This window comes from Diadema antillarum, unplaced genomic scaffold, assembly GCF_040938485.1.
Source record: "Diadema antillarum isolate AM-2024a unplaced genomic scaffold, OU_Dant_1.0 scf00000114, whole genome shotgun sequence".
NCBI classification, from domain to species: Eukaryota; Metazoa; Echinodermata; class Echinoidea; order Diadematoida; family Diadematidae; genus Diadema; species Diadema antillarum.
In genome coordinates this window covers 3822911-3850061 of record NW_027271003.1, presented here as the reverse complement: position 1 = coordinate 3850061, position 27151 = coordinate 3822911, and the positions used below count along the sequence as shown (strand labels likewise).

The window sequence follows — 27151 nt, the reverse complement described above, 5'->3', positions numbered from 1 at the left end:
AAAAACGCATTCAACACCTCTTCCCGCACGCACACAGGGCATGGGGAGCTATTTATATTAGCAATGATCATTTCTATGACTTGTAAAGGATTGATGCTACATTGTGGAAGTAAAGTAAATGTAGAGGAAACTCATTTATACACCTGGGTCGAGAGGGACATGGTGGGTAAAAACATCTTGTCCAAGGACGCAAGCACTGGGCGGGATTCGAACGCGGTCCCCCGATCGAGTCTTATCCACAGTAATGCCACAGCGCCCCCTTCTGCCCCATTACTATTTTATACAGTATTTTGACCCAGGCGTTGTACCTGCATGTTCTTTCTCTGATACCAATATATCGATCACATCAACTACATATCTGTATCTATCTCTCTATCTGTAAAACCATGGACCCTACCGCAGGGTCCATGCTATAACTATGCATCATGATACATGTATACAAGGTTGTATTATCGCCATATCGGCGACTTTGCTTCACATGGTCTTCTCTATATCTACTTGATCCAGGGAGGTTGGAAGAGGATTCCCATTTCGAGTCCCATGCTTGATCTTTCTACTCATCTAGCAATTAACTTATTAAAGGACAAGTTCACCTTCATAGACATGTGGGTTGAGTGAATGCAGCAATATTAATAGAACACATCAGCAGGAATTTGAGGAAAATCAGACAATCCGTTTAAAAGTTATGAATTTTTGAAGTTTCTGCTCAGTCACTGCTGGATGAGAAGACTACTACAGCTTGTGATGTCACATGAGTACAGCGATATAAAGAGAATATAAGGACAACTCAAGATATTTTCACTGTTCTCGCATAATAAAAGAACACCTGACTTCCCTTCTTCAGAAGGCAAGGGGAATAATATTACCCTTAACATACGTCAATGAGTTGAGGAAATGTGCACTTTTTTCAAAAAGTAAAATTTTGTGAAATTCTCTATATATTTTCCTTATATCGTTGTACGCATGTGACATCATACACTCTAGTAGTCTTCTCATCCAGCAGTGACTGTGCAGATACTTCAAAAATTCATAACTTTTGAATGGATTGTCCGATTTTCCCCAAACTTTCACTGATGTCTTCCAATAACATTGCTGCATTCACTCAATCCACATGTGTATGAAGGTGGACTTGTCCTTTAATATCCATACAAATGTATCATGATATTATCTCCGTATCAGCAACTTTGCTTATAGTATGTATCTCTCTATCTACTTGATCTATCTACCTACCTAGCAATAACCCCATCACTCTACCTTTCCCTCTAATTCAAACCAAACTTTTGACACAAACAAGCGTAAACGAAACAGGAAGATGCAGACACACGACACTAGATGCCTACACTGTAAGCTTGGTTTGCCATTCTTGCCATCAAGTAGATTTATTTACAACTGATGAGAATATCATCGTACCATTCAACAAATCAAACAATTCTAATTCTGAAGATATTCACAACTTGTCAGTACAGAGAAGGCTCTCACGCCCTTCTGTCAAATCCCGCAGGTTACGTACAGTATCCTGGTGTCTGCGAAATCTCGTAATGATATTTAATGAACGAGACTTTGACGAGGCTTGGGATGGTACGTTTGACATACAAGTAGTGCATCGTGTGAAGAATTCGTGACAGAATCAAGTGCAACGGAGTGTAACACACGTAGTCCCTATATCTCAATACATTGTATCTATCTGTACAGAATGTGTAAAGATTCTACACACATTCTTCATTGTGGAAACTACATCTCACGTAGTAAGTTTGCCAAATAGCTGTAGCTCCTACACCTAAAGCTACACTAAATATAGTTGCCTGACTCTTTTTTTCATGTCATAATGTAAAATATGAAATATGAATTCAATATCATCATATATCATTATTGAATGTGACAGTTTTCTGTAATTTCTTTATTTAGCATGTTAACATTGGGATGGCATCCTTAATGTCATGAAAAAATGTCACATTACAAATGATTTCCCATATTACATGAAAACTTGTTTTGATGATCCAAGTGAATGCAAGGCAACTAAAATAAGTTTGTTGCTTTTTCCTCAGCCGGCAATTTTGAGTAGGCTCAGTGCAAAATACACTGAAAATAGAGTTCCTGTAAAAAGGTTTTCCACATGATACCATTGGTGAGAAACTACTTTTGGGATCAACATGCCATTGTCCTGCCCTTTTCACTAATGGATTGTCACAACATTAAGCTGAAAGAAAAGAAAGTTTGAAGTTTTGCAAAAATACAAGAAATAAAGGAGGATGCATCTGTAATCAAACATATCTGTAAATGGCATACCCATACCAAAATAATAAGACATGGTGAAGAGTTAGATAGTGGCAGTAATGATATATAGCTCTGACTACATCCAGTATGAAAAAAAAACATGCAATCTGATAAAGTTTTCTTTATAATCATACATTTCATAAAAATGAAATGATAAAATGCATTCTTTCCGAATATAATTTTTCCAAGAAAATTAAATATAGATATGTGATTTCTCAATGAAGGCAAAATATTTGTCGAAGGGCACTTTTGCTCCTTACAGTCAAGGCAGAACAAAACATTGTTTTCTAGCAGGCATTTCTTGCTAGAGAAATTGTTTTATCTCCAAGATATTCACATCCAAAAATAAACATTCAAAAATATAATTGTTATGCATGTGATACAAAACAGATGCAGATAGGTGGTAACCATAAAAAAAAAAAAAGTTCTGCATAACAAAGGCACAGCTCCTCTAACTGATCTTCTTGAAATGAGAACAACGCATCACAAGTTCATGAAAATATGTGTCATGGTATGCAACAACACACATTAAAAAGTCACTTTGCAAGACCAATGTCTTGGTACAGGAATTACTGTGCTATGATGTTACTACAGTACATCAATTCACATCATACTAACTTTATTACTAGTAACCAGCATACTTTGTTCTACCGTGTGTTTTTTTTTTTTAATGAATATGTAGCTTCAACATTTCCATTAACACTGAAATAATATTTTCTTCATTTTTTTTTACAGTACACTTAAATTTGTGTTGAAACAATGCACACTTGTAGTTTCTTTGGTCTTTAAAGTTCAAAACTTTCTTGCATGTCATTGTTTTTGCCATTTTCATAATATACATGAATCAAAATCTGATAAAAAAAAAAGAAATCCCTTTGTCCCAGTGAATATAACAAAATGTATTACTAATACGAGTTCAGTGTATTCTGTGGACATCTCTCCTTCATGAATATTCTCTTTGTATGCCTGGTTATGATTATTCAGATTTTAAAACAATACAATCAAAAAGAACGAAAAATCGACCATGTACAATAAATTTACGACAGCATTTCTTATCACAACAACCATGTCCATGTAAATTGAATTCAAGATAGCTTTTCTCGACAAAAGCAAGACTCCTAAGGCTGGTGAGAAACATGTACACTGCTTATCAAATTAATAGTCTTGTGCAAGGTAAAGTGCTGACCAATTTGGTAGAAGAAAAAAAAAATCAAACAACTGACAGGCAACAAGTCTGTTCTGTACAACATTATTCACACAGTACTTTTTGTTCTAACATATTTCAAGGTTTGACTGCAATATTTTTTTTTCTTATTTTCTGGAAGCTCATTTGATCATGAAAGGTGTATCTCTCATACTAGTCAGAAATATACTTAGCAAAATTCAATCACAAATTGGACAAAAGGCAGCTAAGATTGGCTATTTCTGATCAAAGGATGTCTTTCGATCTGTCACAATTATCCTCATTGTAAAAATCTTTGAAAATGATAACCTTGATAAGTATTTCTTTACAAATGGTGAGAATTAGATGTTGACAGAAAATTAAACCAATAACCTCGTTTGCTACTGGCAAAATGAGTGCATATCTACAGAAAGTTTCTTCAAAATATATTGATATAAAATATGTGTATATGTAAAGAAATAACAGAGGCATGCAAAGTAATAAAAGGGGGGAAGTATAGGCAATCAAAACAAAATGAAATCTAGGGAGCAAAAATGATGTAACAAGATTTAAGACTGGCACAAATCATAGCTATCAGTCATATGTCCTGTATTTGACTGTAAATTATGAAATACACTTTGTATGATTCGAAAAGATTGATAATCATACGAGATATTATGCTTTGAAATAATCATTCCTATGAAAAATTCACTCCGAATTCCAGGAATGCTTACATAATGCAACTAGACTAGTACAGTTACTTCTTCTTTATGTACATCACTCTCAATGTGTTTACGGTAATACATCAATGCAAATCCTGAAACATTATTTATCATCCAGCTAGACAGAAATAACAGATACACTGTATTGACCTCAATGATAATCCCCTTCGGAATGCACACACCTTGCATCAATACGGAGCTTTAGATTTTAGACGCACGGACGTTCAGAGGGAAAAAAACATGCTCTGAGCGTGCGCAGAAACGCGCGTCAAGTCGATCTATGTCGATCTGAGTCGATCTATGTCGATCTGAGTTTTTCACTACGCGTACTGGGCTGTTTTTACGTCCGCACAGTTTGCAACATAGAGAGCTACTTCATGCACCGATTATATGGGGGTATGATTGTATTTTTTTGTACGTTGCGTCCCAGCGTAACCTAAAGCTACTTTTCAATGCGACGCAGGGGAGAGGAGAACATCCAGCGCACTCATCGTCTCAAACGTCCGCGTGTCAAAATCTAAAGCTCCCAAGTGCCATTATTCAGGAATTCAAGGACATTTGTGTTTGTGGGCGTGCTGAAGTCGTTGACCTCACAAGTTCCCACAAATATCTGCATCATACCATACAGCATGAAACAAATCAATGAATAGGAAAGAGCTTGGATTCCTTGTTCAATCCCTCCTTGCAGTGTGAGGACTCATCTACAAGGTACATGTATCTTGGCCAGAAATATTGGTATTATCACATTCCCCTTCAAACTTCACATTGATGTACCCATGACTAACCTGCTACAGTTAACCCGTTCCAAGCCAAATTCTGAAATCCCCCATAGATTTAACACACAGACCATGTAGGGAATGGGTTAAGCAATACCAGAGCTCACAAAAAGGTCATTCTGATGTATACAGAAGGGAGCAAGAAGATTACATAATCCTTTTTTCAGTAGGACAACACATGAACTGTCAAAGGACAGTCTTCAGATGCAAAGATTGGCAGCAAAGTGCAGTATACAGTAGGTCAAATGTATTCTCACACTGGCTCACTGTCACTTCAGAGCTTGGTTGTCCTACGAAAACTAAACAAGGTTTTGAATGAAGTCAGTCACTCAAACAAATGATTCCCTTTTCAGCATATGCGTGGGTCCCTGCCACAGACACTTGCTACAGCATCAAGATTTGTCATAAGGTTGGTCTGTTCCATGAACAGCTGAACTCACATCACCACGAGATATCACATACTAATTCATACTTCCTATACCACACATAGATATTTCTGTACAACATTGCAAGAAATAAATACAGAGATCTAATCCAAAACACCCACATGGTTACCATTATCTTGCACATTCCCAGTTTTAAACATACATTTGTATATATAGAAAGAGAAATAGAAAGAGAAAGAGACAGGACCTGGAGAAAGAGAAAGAAGAGAGAGAGAGAGAGATGGAGAGCAAGAGAGAAGGCAAAAGTGGTGAGAGAAACGTATTGTCATATATCTCAAATTCTCTTCTGAATTCCACAGTTCTGTATAGCTCTCTCATGAAAAATTCCCTCATATTCTATGACTTTCTACAATGTACATGAACACTAACAATTAACACCATGTGCCTGACTTTCTATCACATTTCCTACAGACACAACTCTGCCCAATTTCATCACTTCATTATAACAACTAAAACGTGCTTGTCTTTAATTTTCTCCTCATAACCCATGGCTATTACTCATGAGTCCTATCCTGTTACTTTGCAATTATAAAAATGACTCATTCACACATTCTGTACAACATTTGAGCAAACTCCCAATTTGACATGGGGGTGGGGTGGTGGACACAAGAACCAGAAAATATGGCACCTTTGGTGGCCTTCTTCAAGGGAGGCACACATACACACACAACTGTTCTTTGGTCTTGACTATCCATTATTTCACTTTCATGGATGTCCACAGATTTCCATTACAATGTTAACAGAAGAGCTCTAACCCTGGGTAATTTGGAGTATGTTATGGGGGGGGGGGGGTGTAGAAGGTAAGGGAAGGAGATAAAGGTGGGGTGTCATAATATGCAGATATGAAATGTATCAACCAGACAACTACAATGTTCTCAAGGCTACTCATTAACCTTTAGCCATCAAGCCCTCAGAGAAGACATGCCGTCGATCATGACTGACCCGTAGCAGCATATGTCCAGCTTTCACCATCCCTCAGTTATCTATGACATACAACTCTCACAGCACTTCTTCACGCCGTCCCTGGCGTATGGAATGTAGGATATGGAGTACCTACATGGTGCAGAAGAAAAGGAAAAATAAAAAATGAGCGCCCTCTCCCTCTTTCAATCCTCTCATCATCACTGAGAACATACAGCAGTCCATTGTGTCATTCGGTAGAGATGATATCTTTCAAATAGACAAACAAAGCTGCTTTCCCACACACATGACAGCTGCATCTTAAACTTTTAGTATAAATAATTTTCTTCACCACAAGGTACTTTGATATGTTTACGAACTAAAAAAACACAGAGAGAGAGAGAGATTATGAACATCATACAAAACAGATATCAAAACATCCATTAACTATGGTAGTATTCTAAATAGTGCCTAAGTATAATAAAAGTTGACTCCTTTGGAGTGCCCCAGAGATATTAATTATCAGTAAAATACCATTGGTCCATATACAATTGTAACTGATATTGTTACACCATTGCAATCAAGTAAACAATGCCATCTCAGAAATCTTCAAACAATGAACCCAAAGCCTTAAAAATGGCCCTCTGGTAGAGCAGCATTGCCACTGTTCTACCAGAGGGCCCTGCTACTATTATTACCCTAGCATTGCCAGATACCCATTTATAAACCTGGGTCGAGAGGGACATGGTGGGTAAGACATCTTGTTCAAGGACGTAAGCACTGGGCGGGATTCAAACTCGGGTCCTCCGATAGGGAGTCAGGAGTCACAACGCCCCCACATATCAAACAATATGCATCTACAAATTGTAAGTAAGACTTGATACACATAGTTCACTGCAAGTAAATTGTCATCACAATATAATTGCCAAAATTGGTAGGTACAGCTTCATACTGGATCTATGACAGAGCATTGTACTCACCATAGTGATGCCAAGAATTGTAAGACACAGAATAGGAGAGCCAGAATTGTGATTTGCCACTGAAAAACAAACAAACAAACAAACAAACAAGAAATATAAAATAGAAGTAGATTTAAATGGCTAATATCGCAAAATTTATCCTACGGTTTCTATATGTAGTATTCCAACACTGACCCATACAATTATCTAGCTTCTCAAAAGACATTAATAGACACAGAAATATATGCACAAAAGCAAAGTAATTATTACGCGCAGAAAACACTGGTGCTAAATTGACTTTAGGCACAGAAGAATTTCTATTAAATATAACAAATACATTATTAATGATAAATATGATGTGTTGACATAAGTATTTTGTACTTCAAAACAAGCATGTACAGACATTTCACATGTCATTCCATACAAGGTTATTACATCAAATAAACTTCATGATATAAGATTATTGTAATGCCTACCACAAGTGTTTATAGGAATTATGAATAAAATAATGATCTGGTGTACTACCAGTAATCAAATACATACTCATGCAGAGAGTGTAGAGTGTATATTTGTATACACTACTTAGTTTTATTTTTGTTATGTGAGTACACATGAGGTAAAATGATAACAGGGTCACTTGAACTGTGGTTTTTTGCTCCATTGAGTTAATATCAAAAATAATTTCAAACAATAAATTACTGTACAAGTATATGTTGAACATATAGATGAGTAGATACATTCGTGTAAAGTATAAATAAATCAAGACATTGACAGTAATCCTAATACTAATGGTGATGATGAAGATAGTGATTATCATTACTGACATTATCATCAGCTACTGTATACCCATCATTTCGAACAAGTTGATGCGGTAACAACGGTGACGGGATGCAGCCTGCCCCCCTGCCCTCCCCTGCCCTCCCCTGCCCTCCCCCTCCCCTCCCAAGATCTCACCCAGAGAGCAGCCATGAGAGTCAGTGCTATCATGACAATCATGATGATGGTGGCGATGATCCTCTTCTCCTTGAACATGTTCTTCAGCTGGTTGACTGGGCCCACCAGGAACAGGGTGCTGGGAACAGAGAGGAAGGGATAGTCAAATCACACTGGTCAATTCATGTTACTTTTTTTTTTCAATTCAATTCAATTCAATTCAATTCAATTCAATTCAATTCAATTCAATTCAATTCAATTCAATTCAATTCAATTCAACTAATTCAATTCAATTCAATTCAATTCAATTCAATTAAATTCAATTCAATTCAATCTTTATTTCCGATTCATACACAAATATACAAAAATACATGTGAATATGAGCAACTTGTACAAAAAGTGAGTTTAAAAACATTGAAAACGTCAACAAAACAAGGCGAGATTATGATGACGACAAAAGAATTAAAAAAAAGAAATAGGGAAAACAGATATATCACAGGTACACAAAAAACAGAAACTCATTAATACTGTGTATTTGGTTGATCGGAAAATGGTATGTGCGTAGAAAGCCAGAATAGGCTTGTTATGTTGCACATACCCCGCGATATAATCATTTTGAAATCACTTTTTTTTTTTTAAATACTTCAAAGTATCCTTCATGGCGTGAAACAGTCTTCAAATTCTGGATGTGCTGGAGAAGGTGAACATTAGTTTGCTGACCAAACCAAAATCAGCATTTGAATGCATTGACTGGATGGGCATGGCATTGAGGTGTTCACTGGTCAGCATACAGTAAGTTCAATAATGACAGTGATTTTGTGAAAGGTGAAAAAAAAAATCACTTCTACCTGTCATGTGACATTTCATGATTACACAGTCCGAGAAAGAAAAGTGTTTTTTCTAAATTAAGAAAATAAAGGGAAAAACAATTTTAAGTGTTTGCAGGCCCACCAGACCAGATTATTCGTTTTTAATATTCATGTGTATTTCTTAATATAGATGTACTCTTAAATAGCTAGGATGAGGGCAATAGATACAGGGGCACCTCATAACAAGGACCTAACAACGCTGATAAACGTATCTTGTTACATGAGGTTTCCCGTACAGGGTACAAAAGCAAAGAAATGTAAAGAGTTGAGACTTGTTATGCACAATCATCTTGTCAAATTACTTTATCACCTCTTTAACAACGAGGTTCCACTGTTGTGCCATACTAAATGACACAAAAAAATGGCATGGTGGCATACGACTTATCCTTCACTCACCCACAGAGTGCTGTGACGGTACCCAGTGAGTAGAGCAATGCGAAGAGTTTTAAGCCTGACGATGTGGGGATGAACAGAAGCAGTGATCCCTGTAGTAAGGACAGGGTCAAAGGTCATAATGTTAGGCAAGATCAACAAACACTGCTAGCATAATGAAGCTAATCCCTGCCACTGACCACCACACCAAAGGTCCTCACATTTTCAACATTCTGAATTTCACTGGACTCTTAGACAAGTATCAATGTCACTACTTCAAACAGCAAGAGCATTCTCTTGGTTTATCCTCCTTTGATCCTTATTGTGCTCATCAGTAAAGAACTTCAGAATTAGCTGTTCATGAAAAGGAGATTATACAGTGTATTTTCCTAATCATTTTTACTATCACAGAAATACCCCATAGTACACTTAAGTGATAACTTTCTTTAAAATGTGTACATGTACATTGTACATCATCACTATGTATTAACCCCTTGAGGACGAGTCCCGAGTATACTCGGGCAGGTGTCTATGGGAAATGCGTGTTGTAGCAAAATCAGTCCATCCTCAACGGGTTAAGAATTATGTTTTCATTTATCTGACTCTTTTCACTCTTTCTTTTTTCCCTGCAAAAAAAAAGGGAAAAACAACAACAACTGAATAACACATAAACAGAATGGATAGATACATATTCGCACAGGTGGAAATGGGAAGTGTGCAAGTCAATCACACATTTTAAATAATTTTGTTTTTCAATCCTACAAAGTACACATGTACATGTAGTTCATATCATAGAGTGGAACTTCTTTGACATTTGTAAAGTTTTTGTATAATGTGACATGAAGGGTCACAGATTAAAGGATTTGGGTTGTTTGGTGACCTGTTGACTTTTATCATACTTTTCTTTATAATTCCAAAACATTAAAAAAAAAGCAAAACAGTGTGAATTCAGAAAGGGGCAAACATCATACCAGAATGGATAAAGAACATCCAATAACAAAGCAGGCGATGAAGCCCTTGATACGTGTTGACCAGCTTAGTGTGGAGGCATTGTAAACCTGCATGCAGAGACAGAGAGAGAGAGAGAGAGAGAGAGAGAGAGAGAAAGAAAAATAAAATGTTGATAATAATAGAACGTACCCCAGGTACTTTGAAATATTATTCTAGACTTGGCACACTGTACAGAGTATATCTCAAACACTGTATCTAGCAGGTTGCACTGAAATGAATTCAAACTCATTTTAAGAGAACTAAGATCTGCAAAAAGAATATTCATCAAACATTAGAAATAGAATTTAAAAAGCAAGCATAATCTTAAAGTCTTTGAAGATATTTTTTTATGAAAACAATATTTAATTCAGAGAATTTATTGATAAAAAAAGTCATGAAGCTCAAATTTGTACAACAGTGTTCAGACATGGCAAAGAAAAAAGTCACTGCACAAAGATCTATAAGTGAGCAAAGTTTGGTGACTCTGCTGACCTTTGGTTTAGTTACTGTATTTTCTTTGGGGTTGTGCCCCCAGAAAAAGTCACTACAAATTATGTGCTGTATACATGGCACCTGTCACCTCAGAATCCATAATCTGAACTGGAACCTGTCAGTGCTTGAGAATATCTGATTATGGCATTCCACATATCTTTACTTTGTAAAAAGATATGTTGCATAATATAAGATGGTTAATTTCGATCAGTTTCTTATGGCAAATACAACATAGATTTCTATACAATTCCAAATGAAGAGAGTTTTTTTGAGCAATGACATGAAAAGGCGATGTCGATATCAACGTTTCCTAACAACTGATTTGGTTCAAAGTTATGTGAATGACAGGGAAGTTATCATATAACTCATGATTTTGGTGCAAATTTGTCATGAAGGTTAGTCTAACGACAGCAAATAAATGAATCTGTGTTCTGTTAATTCAAAATAAAATAAAAAATTCAGTAACTAGGAAATAGGGTCCTACTCCTACATCCAAATTTTAAAGGACAAGTCCGCCTTCATATACATAAGGATTGAGAGAATGCAGCAATATTAGTAGAACACATCAGTGAAAGTTTGAGGAAAATTGGACCATCCGTTCAAAAGTTACGAATATTTTAAGTATCTGCGCAGTCACTGCTGGAAGAGAAGACTACTACAGTGTATGATGTCACATGCATACAACTAAATAAGGAAAATAAAAAGAGAGTGTCACAAAACTTCACTTTTTGAATAAAGTGCACAGTTCTTCAAGGTCAACTTCCTGCTGACATATGTTAAGGGTAGTATTATTCCCCCTGCCTTCTGAAAGAGAGAAGTCGAGTGTTCTTTTGTTATGCGAAAAAAATGGAAATATGTTGAATTTTCTTTATTTTCTTTATATATTGTTGTACTTTATGTGACATCACAAGCTATAGTAGTCTTTTCATCCAGCCATGACTGAGCAGAAATTTCCAAAATTCATAACTTTTGAACGGATTGACCGATTTTGCTCAAACTCTCACTGATGTGTTCTACTAATGCACTTGTCAATGTAATGACTCACCCCACTACCCCCGGACATGGGTGCGTCATTTCCTCGTTTGGTCCGTCAAATTTGTGACCCAGGTGTGCGTCATTTTACCAGCTATGTCCGTCAAATTTTTGACCGAGAGGTGCGTCAAAATCCCATCATTGTCGTCAAATTTTTGACCGAGGGGTGCGTCATGGTACGTCACTTGGCTATGGAAAATAACACGCATTATTCTGAACCGAGGGGTGCGTCATGGTATGCACTTGGCTATGGAAAACTGCACGCATTTTTGCACGCTACCAGTACCGGATACACGTACGTACCGCGAGTGAATTTACAGTGAGCGCTTTCCCGCGGCAAGTGAAAATCAAAGTCGGGAAGCGTTTTGGAGTAGGCCTAGGAGGGAAAAATGCTTGCCCGAATCTGGCAAGCAAATGATTTAAAAGCCACCCTTTCTCCTCACATTTTCTTTCCAACAAACTCATGAAATCACGCATACTCAATCTCAAGCCAGACGGACTGTTTAGCGATATAACGATTTCAACCTCACAGTACTAAATAGTAAAATCAAAGATCGTATACGGAATTCCGTATACGATCTTTGGTATACCGTTGCGTGGTGCGTACTGCGCGTACCTGCAGTATAGTAGCAGGCAAGTCGAGTGTTAGTGGTGCGCGACTCGCTCGCTAACGCTGTGCAATTCGCGAGTGAGCAGCGTGCTCGTTATTCCTCATCGAGCGTACATCGTCCATGTGTTGCATTCAACCGGACTAGAAATGGCCGCGCACATACAGCGCATCTGCAGACAAGTCATGGCCAGGTGACTATGGATTGCATGCACATACATTCGGAATATCGTAGCAGCAGAGTGATGTACAGTGAATGACGGTACGGTGCTTACAGGGCCAGGGTAAGGGAAACTTGCCGAAACTGTGACAAATTGTGTATACGAACCGAAAGAAAATGAAATTGCGTGAATAAAGCGTATGCAAAAATCCTTTCAGTATTTACGGGGTGCGTCAAATGTACCGAGGATGTCCGTCAAGAAAGTGACCTAGGTGTTCGTCAAAAACCCCGTGTTGTCCGTCAAAAAAGTGACTGTGGTGTTCGTCAAAAACCCCGTGTGGTCCGTCCGTCAAAAAGTGACTGTGGGGGTGCGTCAAAAACCCTGTGTGGTCAGTCAAAAAATGACCATGACGCACCCATGTCCGGGGGTAGTGGGGTGCGTCATTACATTGACAAGTGCATAATTAGTAATTGCTGGCAATGCTGCATTCACTCAACCCACATGTCTATGAAGGTGAACTTGTCTTGCAAAAATAAGAACAAATTAAATGTGTAACTCTACTAGTCACGAAGAAAGAGCAAATTGAGTATTCGGCTAGACTATAGCCTCTACCATGGACCTTAGTACAACGTAGTCCATGGACAGACACACACACCCACGACAGTACTCTGTACATTGTACTTCATAGCTGCCACACACCAAACCCATCTGAGAACTACGCAATCCATCAAACCCAGACGCCAATATATATGTGTGGGACAATGACATAAATTAATCGGTAGGGCACAAATTCGAACTCTCTCATTCGAACGTTCCCTGGCACATACAAACTTACCTCTGTTATTATACTTTGTTCATCGTGTTCTTCTTCTTCACCTCTCAAGACTTTTTTGAGCTTATCCATTATCTCTGTTTTTGCAATATGACGGAGGTTTTTCTAACGATTAACGGCGGAAAGTCGGTAGTCACAAGACTGTGTGGCGTAAATACCCAATATATTAGCCGTCGGTAGCATTTGTAGCCAAATTCAACAAGTAATAAGCCCAATTATGTGTCTGACACAGTACAGCTCTGACAGCGAGAACATTTCTCCTGACTGCTTTTGTGTCACGCCCATTCTCAAAAAGAATGACATTTAACTTCCATCTACTATCGTTTAGTTGAGATAGTACTGGTAATTCATCTCAATGATTTTATTCTTTGAAGGAAAAAAAAGGCAATATTGTGCAATTGCCAAAAAGATATGCCACAGTGGTCAGCGGGGAAAATTGTATGGGAATCCACGAGCTTCCTCGTTCAAGGACGAATTGCCGCTAATTGGGCTTAAAAACGCACGGAATGGCTTTCTATATCACTTGCATACGAACTACATGTACACATTAGTACGTGGCCCACAATGACTAATTTCTTGTCAATACAGTACACGTGTAAATTGAACGTAGGGTTCTTTTTCAAAGGCTGCGTCGTGATTTACCGTCTGCCGCCCCAGTGTTATGATTACAAGTACACTTGTACGAGTACATTGTACCTTATTTCGAGGATGCTGAATCCGAATCTGGATGATGCAGCTCTTTCATCGTTAAATGTTTTCTTTTGAGATATTCAGTATTGAGCTCTAACGTGCAAAAAAGAAAAAAAAATAAATCGGTTAGTGCATGACTTTTGTTTCTATTATAGGCACCTCTGAATTCAAATATGTCTTCCATCCCGCTTTTTGAATCATTAAAATAGATCTTTTTATCCACCAATAAGCTGTAAATCTACCAAACTGGTATTTTATACAGTAAAATGTCACGCAATTTTGCTCCAAAGCGACATGAGTTTGAACATTATTATTTTTTGTGTGTGTGAAAATGTGCTCGATACTTTAGTAGCAAATGATGGAAGATTACCTGAAAACCGTCAAGAGTAGGCCCTACTCTGGAGTAAAATATACTGTGGATAGGGCGTGCTAGCCCTTACGAAAAAGTCTCGTGGTACTCCTGTGGTAATTACCACAGGACGGTACCACAGGACAGTACCACAGGAAAGTACCACAGGACAGTACCACAGGAATTGTCCTGTGGTATTTTGGGACATACCACAGGACAGTACCACAGGAATTCCTGTGGTATTTTGGAACGTACCACAGGGCAGTACCACAGGAAAGTACCACAGGACCGGTACCACAGAGCAGTACCACAGGACAGTACCACAGGAATTCCTGTGGTATTTTGGGATATACCACAGGGCTGTACCACAGGACTAGTACCACAGAACAGTACCACAGGAACTGTCCTGTGGTATTTTGGGACAGTACCACAGGACAGTACCACAGGTCGATCATTACCACACAGCATTACCACAGGGCAGTACCACACAGCATTTCCATGGTACCACAGGAGAGTAGGCCTACCACACAGGATAGATCGAAAAAAAAATATGGGAGAATTTTAGCCACATATCAAGGAATATTCCTGATAGGTGAGTGATGGATTTCAGGACAAACATGGCCGTACTTAATAACCTGTCCTACTCCTAACATATAACCTCAATCGAGAGTCTAATGGCCAAGTGCCATTCTAGTCCTATAATAGATCTATATAGACCCTAGTCATATTCTATTCCTAGGTAGCCATCGACTGTATCAGTACATATATATATGGCCGTCTATCCGTAAAGCATTAAGGCATGGTTACTAACTCGATTATACTTCATTATCAAGATATGAAATTACACTTTCATAACAATATCTATGATATTGGGAATAACATAACATAATTAGACAATCTTTCATAAAGTTCAAAGTAAGTCCCATCATTAATACTTTGATTTTTAAAGTCATATATGTATCTTCTAAAATCTAGAGTGCTTTTTATGAATATTCATGAGCTATGTAAAAATTTGTACCACAGGAGTACCACAGGAGTACCACAGGAGTACCACAGAAGTCCTTATGAAATTTCTCATGCTTTACATCAGCACTTTCACTAAATTGTTAATACTGTAGGAGTATAGGACAGGATAAGTAATGGCAAATCAGTTCCTATAATTCACAACATAACTCATCTATCAATTAATCGAGGAATATTAATATGTGCTCTTTTGTTTATATTTTTAAAAATAAATTTCAGTTGATTCTGCCTTACAATTTTCCTGTGTGGTACTCCTGTGTGGTACTGCAGTTTGATATTCTCCTGATGTGATAGTCCTCTGGTATAAAATGTTAAAAAAAAAGAATATCCTGTAGCATTTTTCTGTGGTATTTACGCATTTAATTTGCTGTGTGGTACTTCTTGGTGGAATAGCACCATATTATGATCTTCCTGTGGGATTTTGGACAGTTCCTGTGGTACTCCTGTGGTATACATCGAAAATTACCACAGGAATTCCTGTCGTACTGTCCTGTGGTACGTCCCAAAATACCACAGGACAAGTCGTGTGGTACTGTCCTGTGGTACTATCCTGTGGTACTTTCCTGTGGTACTGTCCTGTGGTACTGCCCTGTGGTATTGTCCTGTGGTACGTCCCAAAATACCACAGGACAAGTCGTGTGGTACTGTCCTGTGGTACTATCCTGTGGTACTGTCCTGTGGTACTGCCCTGTGGTACTGTCCTGTGATACGTCCCAAAATACCACAGGACAATTCCTGTGGTACTGTCCTGTGGTATGTCCCAAAATACCACAGGACAAGTCGTGTGGTACGTCCCAAAAATACCACAGGACAAGTCGTGTGGTACTGTCCTGTGGTATTAACCTGTGGTACTGTCCTGTGGTATGTCCCAAAATACCACAGGACAAGTCGTGAGGTACTGTCCTGTGGTACTATCCTGTGGTACTGTCCTGTGGTACTGTCCTGTGGTACGTCCCAAAATACCACAGGACAATTCCTGTGGTACTGTCCTGTGGTACTGTCGTGTGGTATGTCCCAAAATACCACAGGACAAGTCGTGTGGTACTGTCCTGTGGTACAATCCTGTGGTACTGCCCTGTGGCACTGTCCTGTGGTATGTCTCAAAATACCACAGGACAAGTCGTGTGGTACTGTCCTGTGGTACTATCCTGTGGTACTTTTCTGTGGTACTACCCTGTGGTGCGTCCCAAAATACCACAGGACAAGTCGTGTGGTACTGTCCTGTGGTACTATCCTGTGGTATACTTTCCTGTGGTACTGCTCTGTGGTACTGTCCTGTGGTACTGTCCTGTGGTACTGCCCTATGGTACTGTCCTGTGGTACGTCCCAAAATACCACAGGACAAGTCGTGAGGTACTGTCCTGTGGTACTATCCTGTGGTACTGTCCTGTGGTACGTCCCAAAATACCACAGGACAATTCGTGTGGTACTGTCCTGTGGTACTATCCTGTGGTACTTTCCTGAGGTACTGTCCTGTGGTACGTCCCAAAATACCGCAGAACAAGTCGTGTGGTACTGTCCTGTGGTACTATCCTGTGGTACTTTCCTGTTGTACTCTCCTATGGTACGTCCCAAAATACCACAGGACAATTTGTGTGTATACTGTCTTGTGGTAATGTCCTGTGGTACTTTCCTGTGGTAATGTCCTGTGGTACTGCCCTGTGGTATATCCCAGAGTACCACACGAGCCTGTGACACAGTACCACACAGTTCCTATGTTAACATATATTTGTGTGGTACATTGTATGGTACCAACCAGTACCACAGGGAGTACCACATGAGCCTGTAAAACAGTACCACACAGTTCCTGTGGTAACATTTATTTATGTGGTACATTGTGTGGTACTGACAAGTACTACAGGGAGTACCCTACAAGCCTGTGGTACAGTACCACACAGTTCCTGTGGTAACATTACAAGTGTGTGGTACATTGTGTGGTACCGACAAGTACCACAGGGAGTACCACAGGACTTTTTTGTTAGGGAGTATAAGAAACTACAAAAGGAACATTTAACAAGTGGTATTTGGTGGCCTTCTAACCCTGATGTTGGTGCACGAATGAAGAGGACGGTAATGTAATGGGAATGCTACCTATACCCTAGATCAGCTTATAAATAGTCTCTCGGATATGTCATGACATACTAGTAGTTGAGGTCCCGTGTTTGAGAGAGTCACAACTCATGCGCGTAATTTAATCCTACATAAGTTTAACTCATTCATTCATCGTAAAAAGCAGGGCGCCCGCGTAACCCGGCGAAGTGTTCCCGCCTCACATCCAACCGTATACGTACTGAATCCCACGATATGGAAGAAAAGCTAGTGCGGCTGAATATGGGCTATCAGCTATCTTCTCAGATGTAAAATGAAACAAACAAACAGGAACTAAAAAAGTAACGTCGACAAGATGTGTCTAGTCCCGAGTGCTCCGATGATGATCAGTGGCAGATCCACAAGGGGGGGGGGGGGGGGTTAGGGGGTTTAAACCCCCCTCTTGGGCTGCCAATTAAAAAAAAAAGAAAGAACTCACAAACAACAAATGATTAATCAATTATTCTAAGACCAAAATGATCAATAACGGCACTTTTCTTGAATAAAAGTTGTCAATTTCAAAACTGAAAACGCAAAATTTTCGCCTGTAATACACTAAGAATAATATACATTATCATTATCATATCTATGCACTACAGAAATGTTTACTCACGAGTAAATTTAGTGTATAGATGGTAGTCTCGCGCCCTCGTGTGTGCCCCGTGGAACATACCTTTAGTAAACCCTACATTTTTCCTTTTCTTCTATGCTTTCTTGTAACACAAGAATAATTTTCATTGCTCGAACAATGTGATTTCGTTTTAGCTTTTAATGAATACAAGGCGAATGGCAAAGTGAGAGTGGCTCTCTCGCTCTGTCCATACCGTATAGTAAAATGATTATAGTTTGCATAAGTTATGATCATAGTCCTTCGCAGGGATTTTTTTTTTACTATGTTTAATTCTTAAGGAATTTGATTTGAATGCTTTATATACGCGACTTTTATACTCTGTTTTTACTACAAAAAGAAAAGTCCCTATGCGTGGGAAGGGGTATCCCCCTCCCACACCCTCGCCGAGGATCTCACACCGTCAAATAAGAATAATAATGTTATACCCCGTATAATCAGAGTCCTTCGCAATGATTCTATACACTTTTTGATTTCCTAGAAATCTGCTCTTAAATGCTCTATAAACGCGACTTTTGTAGGCCAACTATACGTTTTTACAAAAAGTCCCTACCGTGGGTGGGGGGGGGGGGGGGGGGAATACTCCTCCTCCCACTAGGGGTCACATTGTGCCCCGTCGTATTTTCATGTGAAAACCTACACACTATTAGGGTTAATATACACACTCAATTTCAACAGAATTTGTTACTTTTCCTAAAATCTTATTTTAAACATTAATTGGGCAATTTAGGTACGTTTGATATTCTGGTTGTCATGGCAACCATAAAGTTACAATCGTGTCTGTTGGATTTTCGTGTTTTTCTGCAGTTCCAAATTCAAATAACAGTAATAGTTTATGAAATGACGCTTTCTTGGCTTTAATTTGCAGATTAAAAAAAAATAGTCATATTTGTTAATGGCCCTGAAATAGTCTTCTTGTAAGGCTCTATTCCCTTGTTTTCCATGATGGGGACACTCCATCAGACATCAAAACAACAGATAATGTATAATAGAAATGATTGGAAAAAAATCTGTTTTGCATGATTTTGAATCTCTCACACTAGTATCGCCTTTAACACAATTTGTTTATTATTTTGATCATCAATCTGCAAAATCAAAATTGCAATATAATCATATTATTTTGGAAGTTATTGGGCAAATTCTGAAGACTATTTATTATAAAGGTATACAGTAAAAAAGTGCATTTCTTTTAAATGAAAAGCGCCACACATGGGGACCTTCACAAAATTCAACATAACAATTAATATAATAGTCAAGTTTTAATTGCTCTTTATTTGTGACAAATACTGTATGAAAGCGATACGTCTAATGATAAAGATAATATTGGGAAAACGTGCATCATTTTACACGTACTTTTTTGGTATTGTTTTGAATAGTGCGCCATGAGTGGCCTTGAGAAAATTGTCATTGGTAGGATCATGTAGAATTGTGACTTGCGACTATCAATGTGCCAAATATGACGGCGGTAAATCATAATAATTTTGATAACTAGATGATAGGCCTAAGTGCCCCACCCCTTGGACCTATGGGAAAGATCAACGACAAAACAGCTTGGGCTTTATAGATCAACCGGCGACGGCTTCATCGAAATTGTATAGACCCTACTATTCATAACCTTTGTATTGATTTATTTTGCAGTTTTCTCAAACTTTCACTGATGTTTTTGACTTCTCGATCTATAAATACGTGTTTGTTGCTTTCACTTCACCCGACATGCCCGAGATCAGAGCAAATCATGCTTCATCTGCTTCATTTTTAATAGTACAAGCGCCCTCTCTCACCCGGTCTTAACCCTAATCCCACCGGGTTTTTTTTTGAGGGACTTGAAACCACCGGGGGAGGGGCTTTTTGCCCCCCCCCCCCCCCCCAGATCTCGGTCGTGGATAGCGCGATCCTCACGAAAATTTGCACTAAGGTAGAGGCCAATGTAATCTACAAGACTGTATAGCTAGATTTTTCAAATTTTAATTTATGTATTTTATATTAATTAATTTATGCTAATTTATGCAAAAATGATTTTTTTTTTTGCCTATAAATAAAAAAATAAAGCTCCAAGACTTCTAATTTTTGGTGAACATACTCTTTTTCAATATCCTCAACAATAATATTGAAGCAAAAATTCGGCTTCATAATTATTTCTTATGTATTTGATTGTTTATTGAATTTCTTATGTATTTCCTTGTTTCTTTTAATTTTCGTTTTTCTTGTTTTTTCATCAAAATTTGTCGCAGAAACTTTTTAAAGCATAATCAGGCTAAAATAAATCATTATCAGCCATTGAAAGTAAAAATATTTATTTTTATATGAATTAATTGCAAAAACACAATTTACTTTGGATTTGTACACAAAATCATGTTTTTGAGCAATTTTTGGGTCGACGATTTTTTTTTTTCACAGGGGCGTGGCTTCAGAACGGTATGCCCGCGGGGAGCGACAAATTTGGTCTCAAAAGTTGCGCGATACTTGAAAGAAAAAAGTCATAAAATGTTGCGGTGAGAGCATCACGCGTTGCGGAATAATCATGCGAAACGTCGAGGGGGGGGGGAGCAAAATGCCCCCCCCCCCCCGTGGGAATAGGGTTAAACTGCATAGCGGCAAGGATCTGAAGGCTACAATACCACCAAAGAGTACGAGTGTGGCTACCACATTACACATACACTAGGATAGTTGTCAAGCAAAGATCGTACACTCTCCTTGCTTGTAGCTCCCGAGACAATAGGGTTGCGGTTGGGGTTGTGACCGTGACAGGTTTTAGGGTTTAACCCTATACATTAAGCCCAAGCTATTTTGACCCCTCGCATGATATAACTTTTTTATTATTTGATGTATCATCGTCATATTTGGCACATGGGTAGAGTAACTCATACTCTACATAACCGTACATTTGAATTTTCTCAAGGTCACCCATGGAGGGCGCTATTTTCCAAAATATAAAGAAATACATAGGAAATATGCCAAAAACATGATTTTTCTGTATAATTTCTTTATCCCCATTATATATGTCTTATTAAAGACCAATCATTTTCGTATTTGTCACAAATGATAAGCAAGTGGAATGTTATTATTTGTTACGGTTGATATTTCTCAAGGTCACCACATGGGGGCGCTATTCATGTCAACATAAGAATACATTATGAGACCTGAGATGAAATGTTTCGGATTGGTACATGTATAATTATGACACTTCATTGCATAATAGTGGAATTTCAAGATTGCAAATTGATGCTATGATAAACTAATGATATTAGAGGCATAACTTGGGTGAGGGAATCAAAATAACACAAAATAGAGGGGCAATCTTTAGAAAATATTATTTTTTTCAATTATCTCTATTATATCTATTGTTTTATGCCTTTGTCTCATAAAAACAAAGGAAAAAATAAGAAAAACTTTCCAGGACCATAATTACTTCAAATTTTGCTCCTTCAACAAATTTCAGCCAAGAAACACCCATTTCATCCACTGTAATGCTGTTAAATAAAATGGGAACAGAAAAAAGATGCAAAATCTGACTGACATGGTTGTCAGTTTACGGTTACCATGGCAACCAGCAACATCAAATATAGTTAAATTATATATCAAAATGTTCGCAATAAGATTTTAGGAAAAGTCACCAAATTTAGTTGAAATCGGATAAAGGGCGAAGGAGTGGCAAATGGAAATCTGGTAGGGGGGGCACAATGTGCCCCCCCCCCCCTTGGGCTTTATAGGGTTAATAGTTAGATGGGAGGATTATACGTTTGTGTACATAATGCTTGGTTTAGCCTGAAGATATTTCGTGGGAGCAATTGTCGCAGAAGCAGATGTAATGGAACAATGCATAAATCAAGACAGATCGATATCCGGCAAGCACATGGTGCAAGTAGATTGAGTGCGCTGCACTGAACGGTGTGTGTAAACACAGCTTTCGAGTACAGTGTCCTTTAGCTACGTGCACGAATGTACACGTGGTAATCAAACGGCGGACATACAATTAGCCTACATTGTATGATGACGTACAACCAAGGAGGTACTACCTAGTACCTCCTTGGTACAACGAATAGGACCTGCTCTTTGTCACTGACGGGCATGGCTTATCACATGCAAAGCGGAAACACAATAGTCAGGATACATTGTAAAACTGAGCGGCTACTAGGTACGCCATTATTCAGCCTGCTTAGCCTTGCTCCAGCTTGCTGTCATGTCAGCGATGAAAGGTTCAACTTCTTGGAGCGTTGTGTCTCTCGTTACCTACGGCTTTCTGGAGTCCACGTTCACCCTGGGGACAGTGAAACTGATAGGGGTCATTCTCCCAGCGCTACAGCACAGTCTAGGCACGTCTGCTACTGAGATTGGCGTTGCCTTGGGGTTGCTGAGTGCCTTCAAATTATGCTCAGGTTAGTCATGTTTATGTGTTATTTACAATCTAGAAGCAGAGCTTCACAACACTTTGCACATCAACGGCCGCTGAAACCACTAAATGCTATAGTCAACAGAACATTAAGTGGAACGTGATCACTCCTCAACAGAACAGAAATACAGCGTTGTATAACAACCGGCACTAGTTATAATGCAAGCCTCACGTAAATTGGAACAAAACTGGGTAGAAGTTGTTCGATGGGGACCATCAAATTGCTATTTGGTTTGTTTTGTTCTCCATCCAGGATGACGTGCTCCACTTTCCATAGAAAATAATATGTTTTGAGCAAAGCTTTTTGGCATGACTCCTCCTACACATATTGAGTCACTTCTTCGTAAAGATTGAAATAACTCCTTCAATCAGGCGCATAACTGAGCACACAATGAAGACAAAAGTGGTCACGTTTCAAAAGTCGCAGGCATCATTTTAGGAGCCGTAAAAAGAGTTACACGCTATTAGTACTAAAATCGACGAATCGTTGGTCAATAAAGCATAACATCTTTTTTTAAATGTGCGTTTATATGCCAAATAGGACATACTTTTTACTATCTTCACAATGTGTACATTCAACCTTGACACAACGACTACCTCTTTTGTTCATATTCATTGTGCTGTTGCATGTTGGTAATTAATTGTGAAGTCTTTCATTAATTAATCAAGTCAATAACATTTTGTTGCATTTTTATGGGAGGCTTGACCATATCCAGTTTCCCGTCAAACAGTTCAACATCACCCAACCACAGAAAAGGTGAATAGGTTTAGACAGGTATGAGGGGATGGAACAAAGGAGTATAGAACAACAGCACTACGATACACCTTGCAGAAACAAAATCTAATTTTCTTTCATAGCTATTTAAGATAGTTTTGAAATCATAAACGCTTTAGTCTCTTTCAATGATAGTGATTTTGGGTGTTTTCTTCCGACCTTTTTATCATCCCCCCCCCCTCCCTCTGTTATTTCTCTTTTTTTTTTCTATAGCTCCGTTCCTCGCATGCCTCTATCGGCGTGCTGATGTCCGCTTTCAGCGCGGACTGCTGGTCTTAGGGTCAGTCTTGCCCACACTGGGGGTTATAACCGCCAGTTTAGCAGGCACCAGTGCGCAACTGGCGATATGCTTGGCTGTTTCAGGTAAGAAGGAAAATAGACGCATCATGTGATGGAGGCAAACTTTTGTATCCTACGTTGGCATGAAGCAACTCCCTATCGATAGATATCTAATGTCTTAGAAATTCCTTTTTGAATGCAGTGTATCTCCATTGCCATTATACATGTATCTAATGAAGACGGCACTATTGCGCGTTTATCAGATAAACGCGCAAGAGATTCTCTTCTTGGAGTTCTTAACATTTTTGTGATATAGGTGATATGAAAACAGCCAACAACAACAACAAACAAAATAGCAAAACAAAAAACGTTATGTGTGCTATCACAACCGAGAGCATGACCAGATTCACTCAAAACCGACATCGTTATGTCTCTTTCTGGCATATGGCAAAAACTCCTGTATTTTTTATGTATAAAAATACAAACCCATAATAAATAGATCGTCACGAAGTCACTGGTTCCCACAAGTGACCTATGATGGATATTGTCACCAGCATTTTTCGAAAAGAACAGTGATTATACCTAAAATAATTTTGTCCTCATTGGAGGGATATACTAATGAAATGTTTTTATTTTTATTTTCCATTTCTGTAATTCATCACTTGATAGTCAAATACCCATTGACGAAGGCATTGTACTCGATCCTGCCACAATTGCTAATAGCGCAAAGAAATAGAACTATACAGAATCATAACGTTACACTTGTTCAAGTTTACCAAGGAATCCCAATTGCAGTGGTTTGTTAAGTATAGCGTCATGGCGTGTTTATTTACCATTGTTATAATGCTTCTTTCTTTATCTAGGACTTGGATATGGAATGATGAATATTTTCGGCGTCGTTAGTCTAAACGACCTTGCTGGCGAGCGTTTTGGAGTCCTTTTGTGTGTCGCCAAGTCTGGTACTACGGCGGGAATGGTTCTCATTCCCTTGTTAGGAGACTTCCTCAGTATTGTGTATGGCTGGACAGGTGCCTTGCTGATAACGGGTGGCATCATAAGCCACACGATTCCCGTAGCCATGTGTATTCACCCGAAGACGGTTGACGAATCCCACCAGCGAGACGACGCGGATGGTGATCGTGAAGACGATGACGACACGCAGGTTAGGGGTCCGTTGCTGACAGGAGAGGAAGAAAAGGTAGAGAGTAGTAATGACAATATGGACGTCTGTCATGGCGACGTCCAGCGAGAATCTATGAACATACAGAGTAAAGAAATTGATATTTCATGTGATGAAAGAAAAGGTGGAGTCAGATGGAAGAACTGTCCTGGGGATGATGATGTTAGAGATCAATCACACTTAAATGAGAAAGAAATATCAAGGTGTCAAAAAGACCATTTAGAGATCGCCTCGACTTGTTCGAGTAGCTTGACCCCGTCAGATTCGTCATTGAAAGGAAACGACGCAAATGAACTTGAGGAGGAGAGTGATGAAAGTGATTGTCACAACAGGTCGTGCTGGTTTGAGGAGTGTGGCTTATTTAGAGATCCTTACCTCGCCCTCATCTTCCTCGCATTTTTACCATTTGGCATGGTGTACGGTAGCTGGCACGCCTTCCTTATCCCTCGCGCGGTGGAGAGCGGCATGTCGACGCTGAACGCCATCGCCCTCAGCGCTGCCGCGGCGGCGTCGAACTTGGCCAGTCGCATCGTGGCTGGAATCTACATGCGGTCGTTTGACCGCTACATGGACCTTTTCCTCCTCCTCGCAGCAATCAACGTGCTTTCTCTCACTTGTGATGTCATCGCCTACATCTTTCCCGTCATGTTGGTGACGTCATGTCTGTCGTCATTTTCCTTGGCAAGTCGCGCCTTGCTCACCATTCTCATACTGCGGCAGCGGGCTCCCAGCGAGTACTTCCACATGGCCATAGCCTTGGATGAATTTGTGGGAGGAGTGGCAGCTATGCTAGGTTCATACCTCTCAGGTACGAGGAAAATTTTGTTAAATTCCAACATCAAGAATGTTCAGAATGCATGTGCGAGACTTGTGTCCAGTTCGTCAAATTTTTCACATATTACACCTGTTTTGATGAAGTTACATTAGTTGCCAGTAAGGCAGAGAATTGTATCTAAAATTTTGTTACTTGTTTATAAAGTACTGCATGGTCAAGCACCTGGTTATTTATCAGGATAAGTTGCTTCTCAAGCAACCTCACTTATAAACGAAAGTAACTTTGGGGGATTGTGCCTTCAGCTGTGCTGCTGCTCCAAAACTTTGGAATAAATTACCTGAGAAAATGAGGAAGGCCTCATCACTTGCTATCTTCAAATCTTTATTGAAGACTTACCTTTTTTTCAGAAGCCTTTGAGTAATTTGTTATCTATTTTTCGTGTCTAATCAGTAACAATTTCAGGAGCTCTGTTACATCACAGCGCAGTAGAGTATATTTACACAGTAGCTGCGCTATACAAATTTGTCTAATTATTATTATTATTATTATTATCAAGTCATGCCCAACATTAACTGTTCTGCCAAAACCAAATCCATTCGTGTGTACTGATCAGTGCCTCTCGCGTGTCACTTTTGTTTTTTCACCCAAGGTAATCCTGTATTTAATTTGAGTCTTTGAATATGCCTTATATCTATATATATATATATATATATATATATGCAAATTTGAAAAATGCATTGTTTCACCGTGAGTGATCGTGTTTCTCACTTTTTTATGACGTTTGTTTATATTAATTTGTTCTTTCCTCTCATTTTTTCCGTTTCAGGATTAATCGCTGACAGATTTCGAAGTTTCAACTATTCGTTCATTATGCTTGCGATCTTGGATAGCCTCTCGTTCCTATTGCTCGTGCCAGTCCGGTGTGCCCACAAACATTGACGATGGTAACAAAAAAAAAGTAAAGGCGGGACTCTAAGCGGTTTCTTGGAAATGGAGAAAAAAAGAATACAAGCGTGAACCGTGCGGAGGAATCATTACACCACTGTACTTGGATCAAGATTATAAAAGCTTCCAGTGCCCATTATCTGTCCTTTGCCACCAGTCATTATAAGCCATGAACATGGTACATTGTACTAATAAAGTCATCATTCATGATCTCGTAAGATGTAGAGGGCATTCAGCAAGAGTGTGTTTGTTTTTAGTTTCAATTTTCCATTGGATATCCCATATTCATGCTACACCTGTCGTGTGTAACGTGTGTACATGAAGCGGATTTGCACTATACTGACGCACCTGCATGTTTATCGGCATGTAGGCCCTGTATGTTATCACTACAGGTGTATCACGACATCCAACCTTTGAGCAGAATGGTGTTGAAACGCCATACTCTTTGACAGTCATACTTCTGTTGTGTGTGTGTTGTTGTTGTTTTTTTACTTCCAGTGCA

At 38.9% G+C, this 27151-nt stretch overlaps 2 protein-coding genes across 2 annotated transcripts; one reads left to right on the top strand and one right to left on the bottom strand.

Moving 5' to 3' along the window:
* Positions 1 to 6176: 6176 nt before the first annotated feature.
* Positions 6177 to 13667, bottom strand: LOC139719772 (vesicle transport protein SFT2A-like). The gene is made up of 6 exons (XM_071631157.1): positions 13531 to 13667; positions 10385 to 10471; positions 9438 to 9526; positions 8194 to 8311; positions 7261 to 7319; positions 6177 to 6433 (listed from the first exon to the last, which is right to left on the bottom strand). Exons 1-6 carry the CDS (start codon positions 13597 to 13599, stop codon positions 6364 to 6366), a joined length of 492 nt encoding a protein of 163 aa, XP_071487258.1. The 5' UTR covers positions 13600 to 13667; the 3' UTR covers positions 6177 to 6363.
* An 8827-nt stretch (positions 13668 to 22494) lies between these two features.
* On the top strand, positions 22495 to 26643 carry LOC139719751 (monocarboxylate transporter 5-like). The gene is made up of 4 exons (XM_071631140.1): positions 22495 to 22681; positions 23684 to 23833; positions 24613 to 25737; positions 26531 to 26643. Exons 1-4 carry the CDS (start codon positions 22495 to 22497, stop codon positions 26641 to 26643), a joined length of 1575 nt encoding a protein of 524 aa, XP_071487241.1.
* Positions 26644 to 27151: the final 508 nt, after the last annotated feature.

Excerpts from the sequence above, each read along its gene's own strand:
- LOC139719772 (XM_071631157.1), bottom strand. The coding sequence starts at position 13,599 with ATGGATAAGCTCAAAAAAGTCTTGAGAGGTGAAGAAGAAGAACACGAT. Across the intron at positions 10,472-13,530 it reads AACAAAGTATAATAACAGAG|GTTTACAATGCCTCCACACT; the intron begins GTAAGTTTGTAT and ends CTCTGCATGCAG. Across the intron at positions 7,320-8,193 it reads CTCTCATGGCTGCTCTCTGG|TGGCAAATCACAATTCTGGC; the intron begins GTGAGATCTTGG and ends TTTGTTTTTCAG.
- LOC139719751 (XM_071631140.1), top strand. The coding sequence starts at position 22,495 with ATGAAAGGTTCAACTTCTTGGAGCGTTGTGTCTCTCGTTACCTACGGC. Across the intron at positions 22,682-23,683 it reads TGCCTTCAAATTATGCTCAG|CTCCGTTCCTCGCATGCCTC; the intron begins GTTAGTCATGTT and ends TTTTTTCTATAG. Across the intron at positions 23,834-24,612 it reads GATATGCTTGGCTGTTTCAG|GACTTGGATATGGAATGATG; the intron begins GTAAGAAGGAAA and ends TTCTTTATCTAG.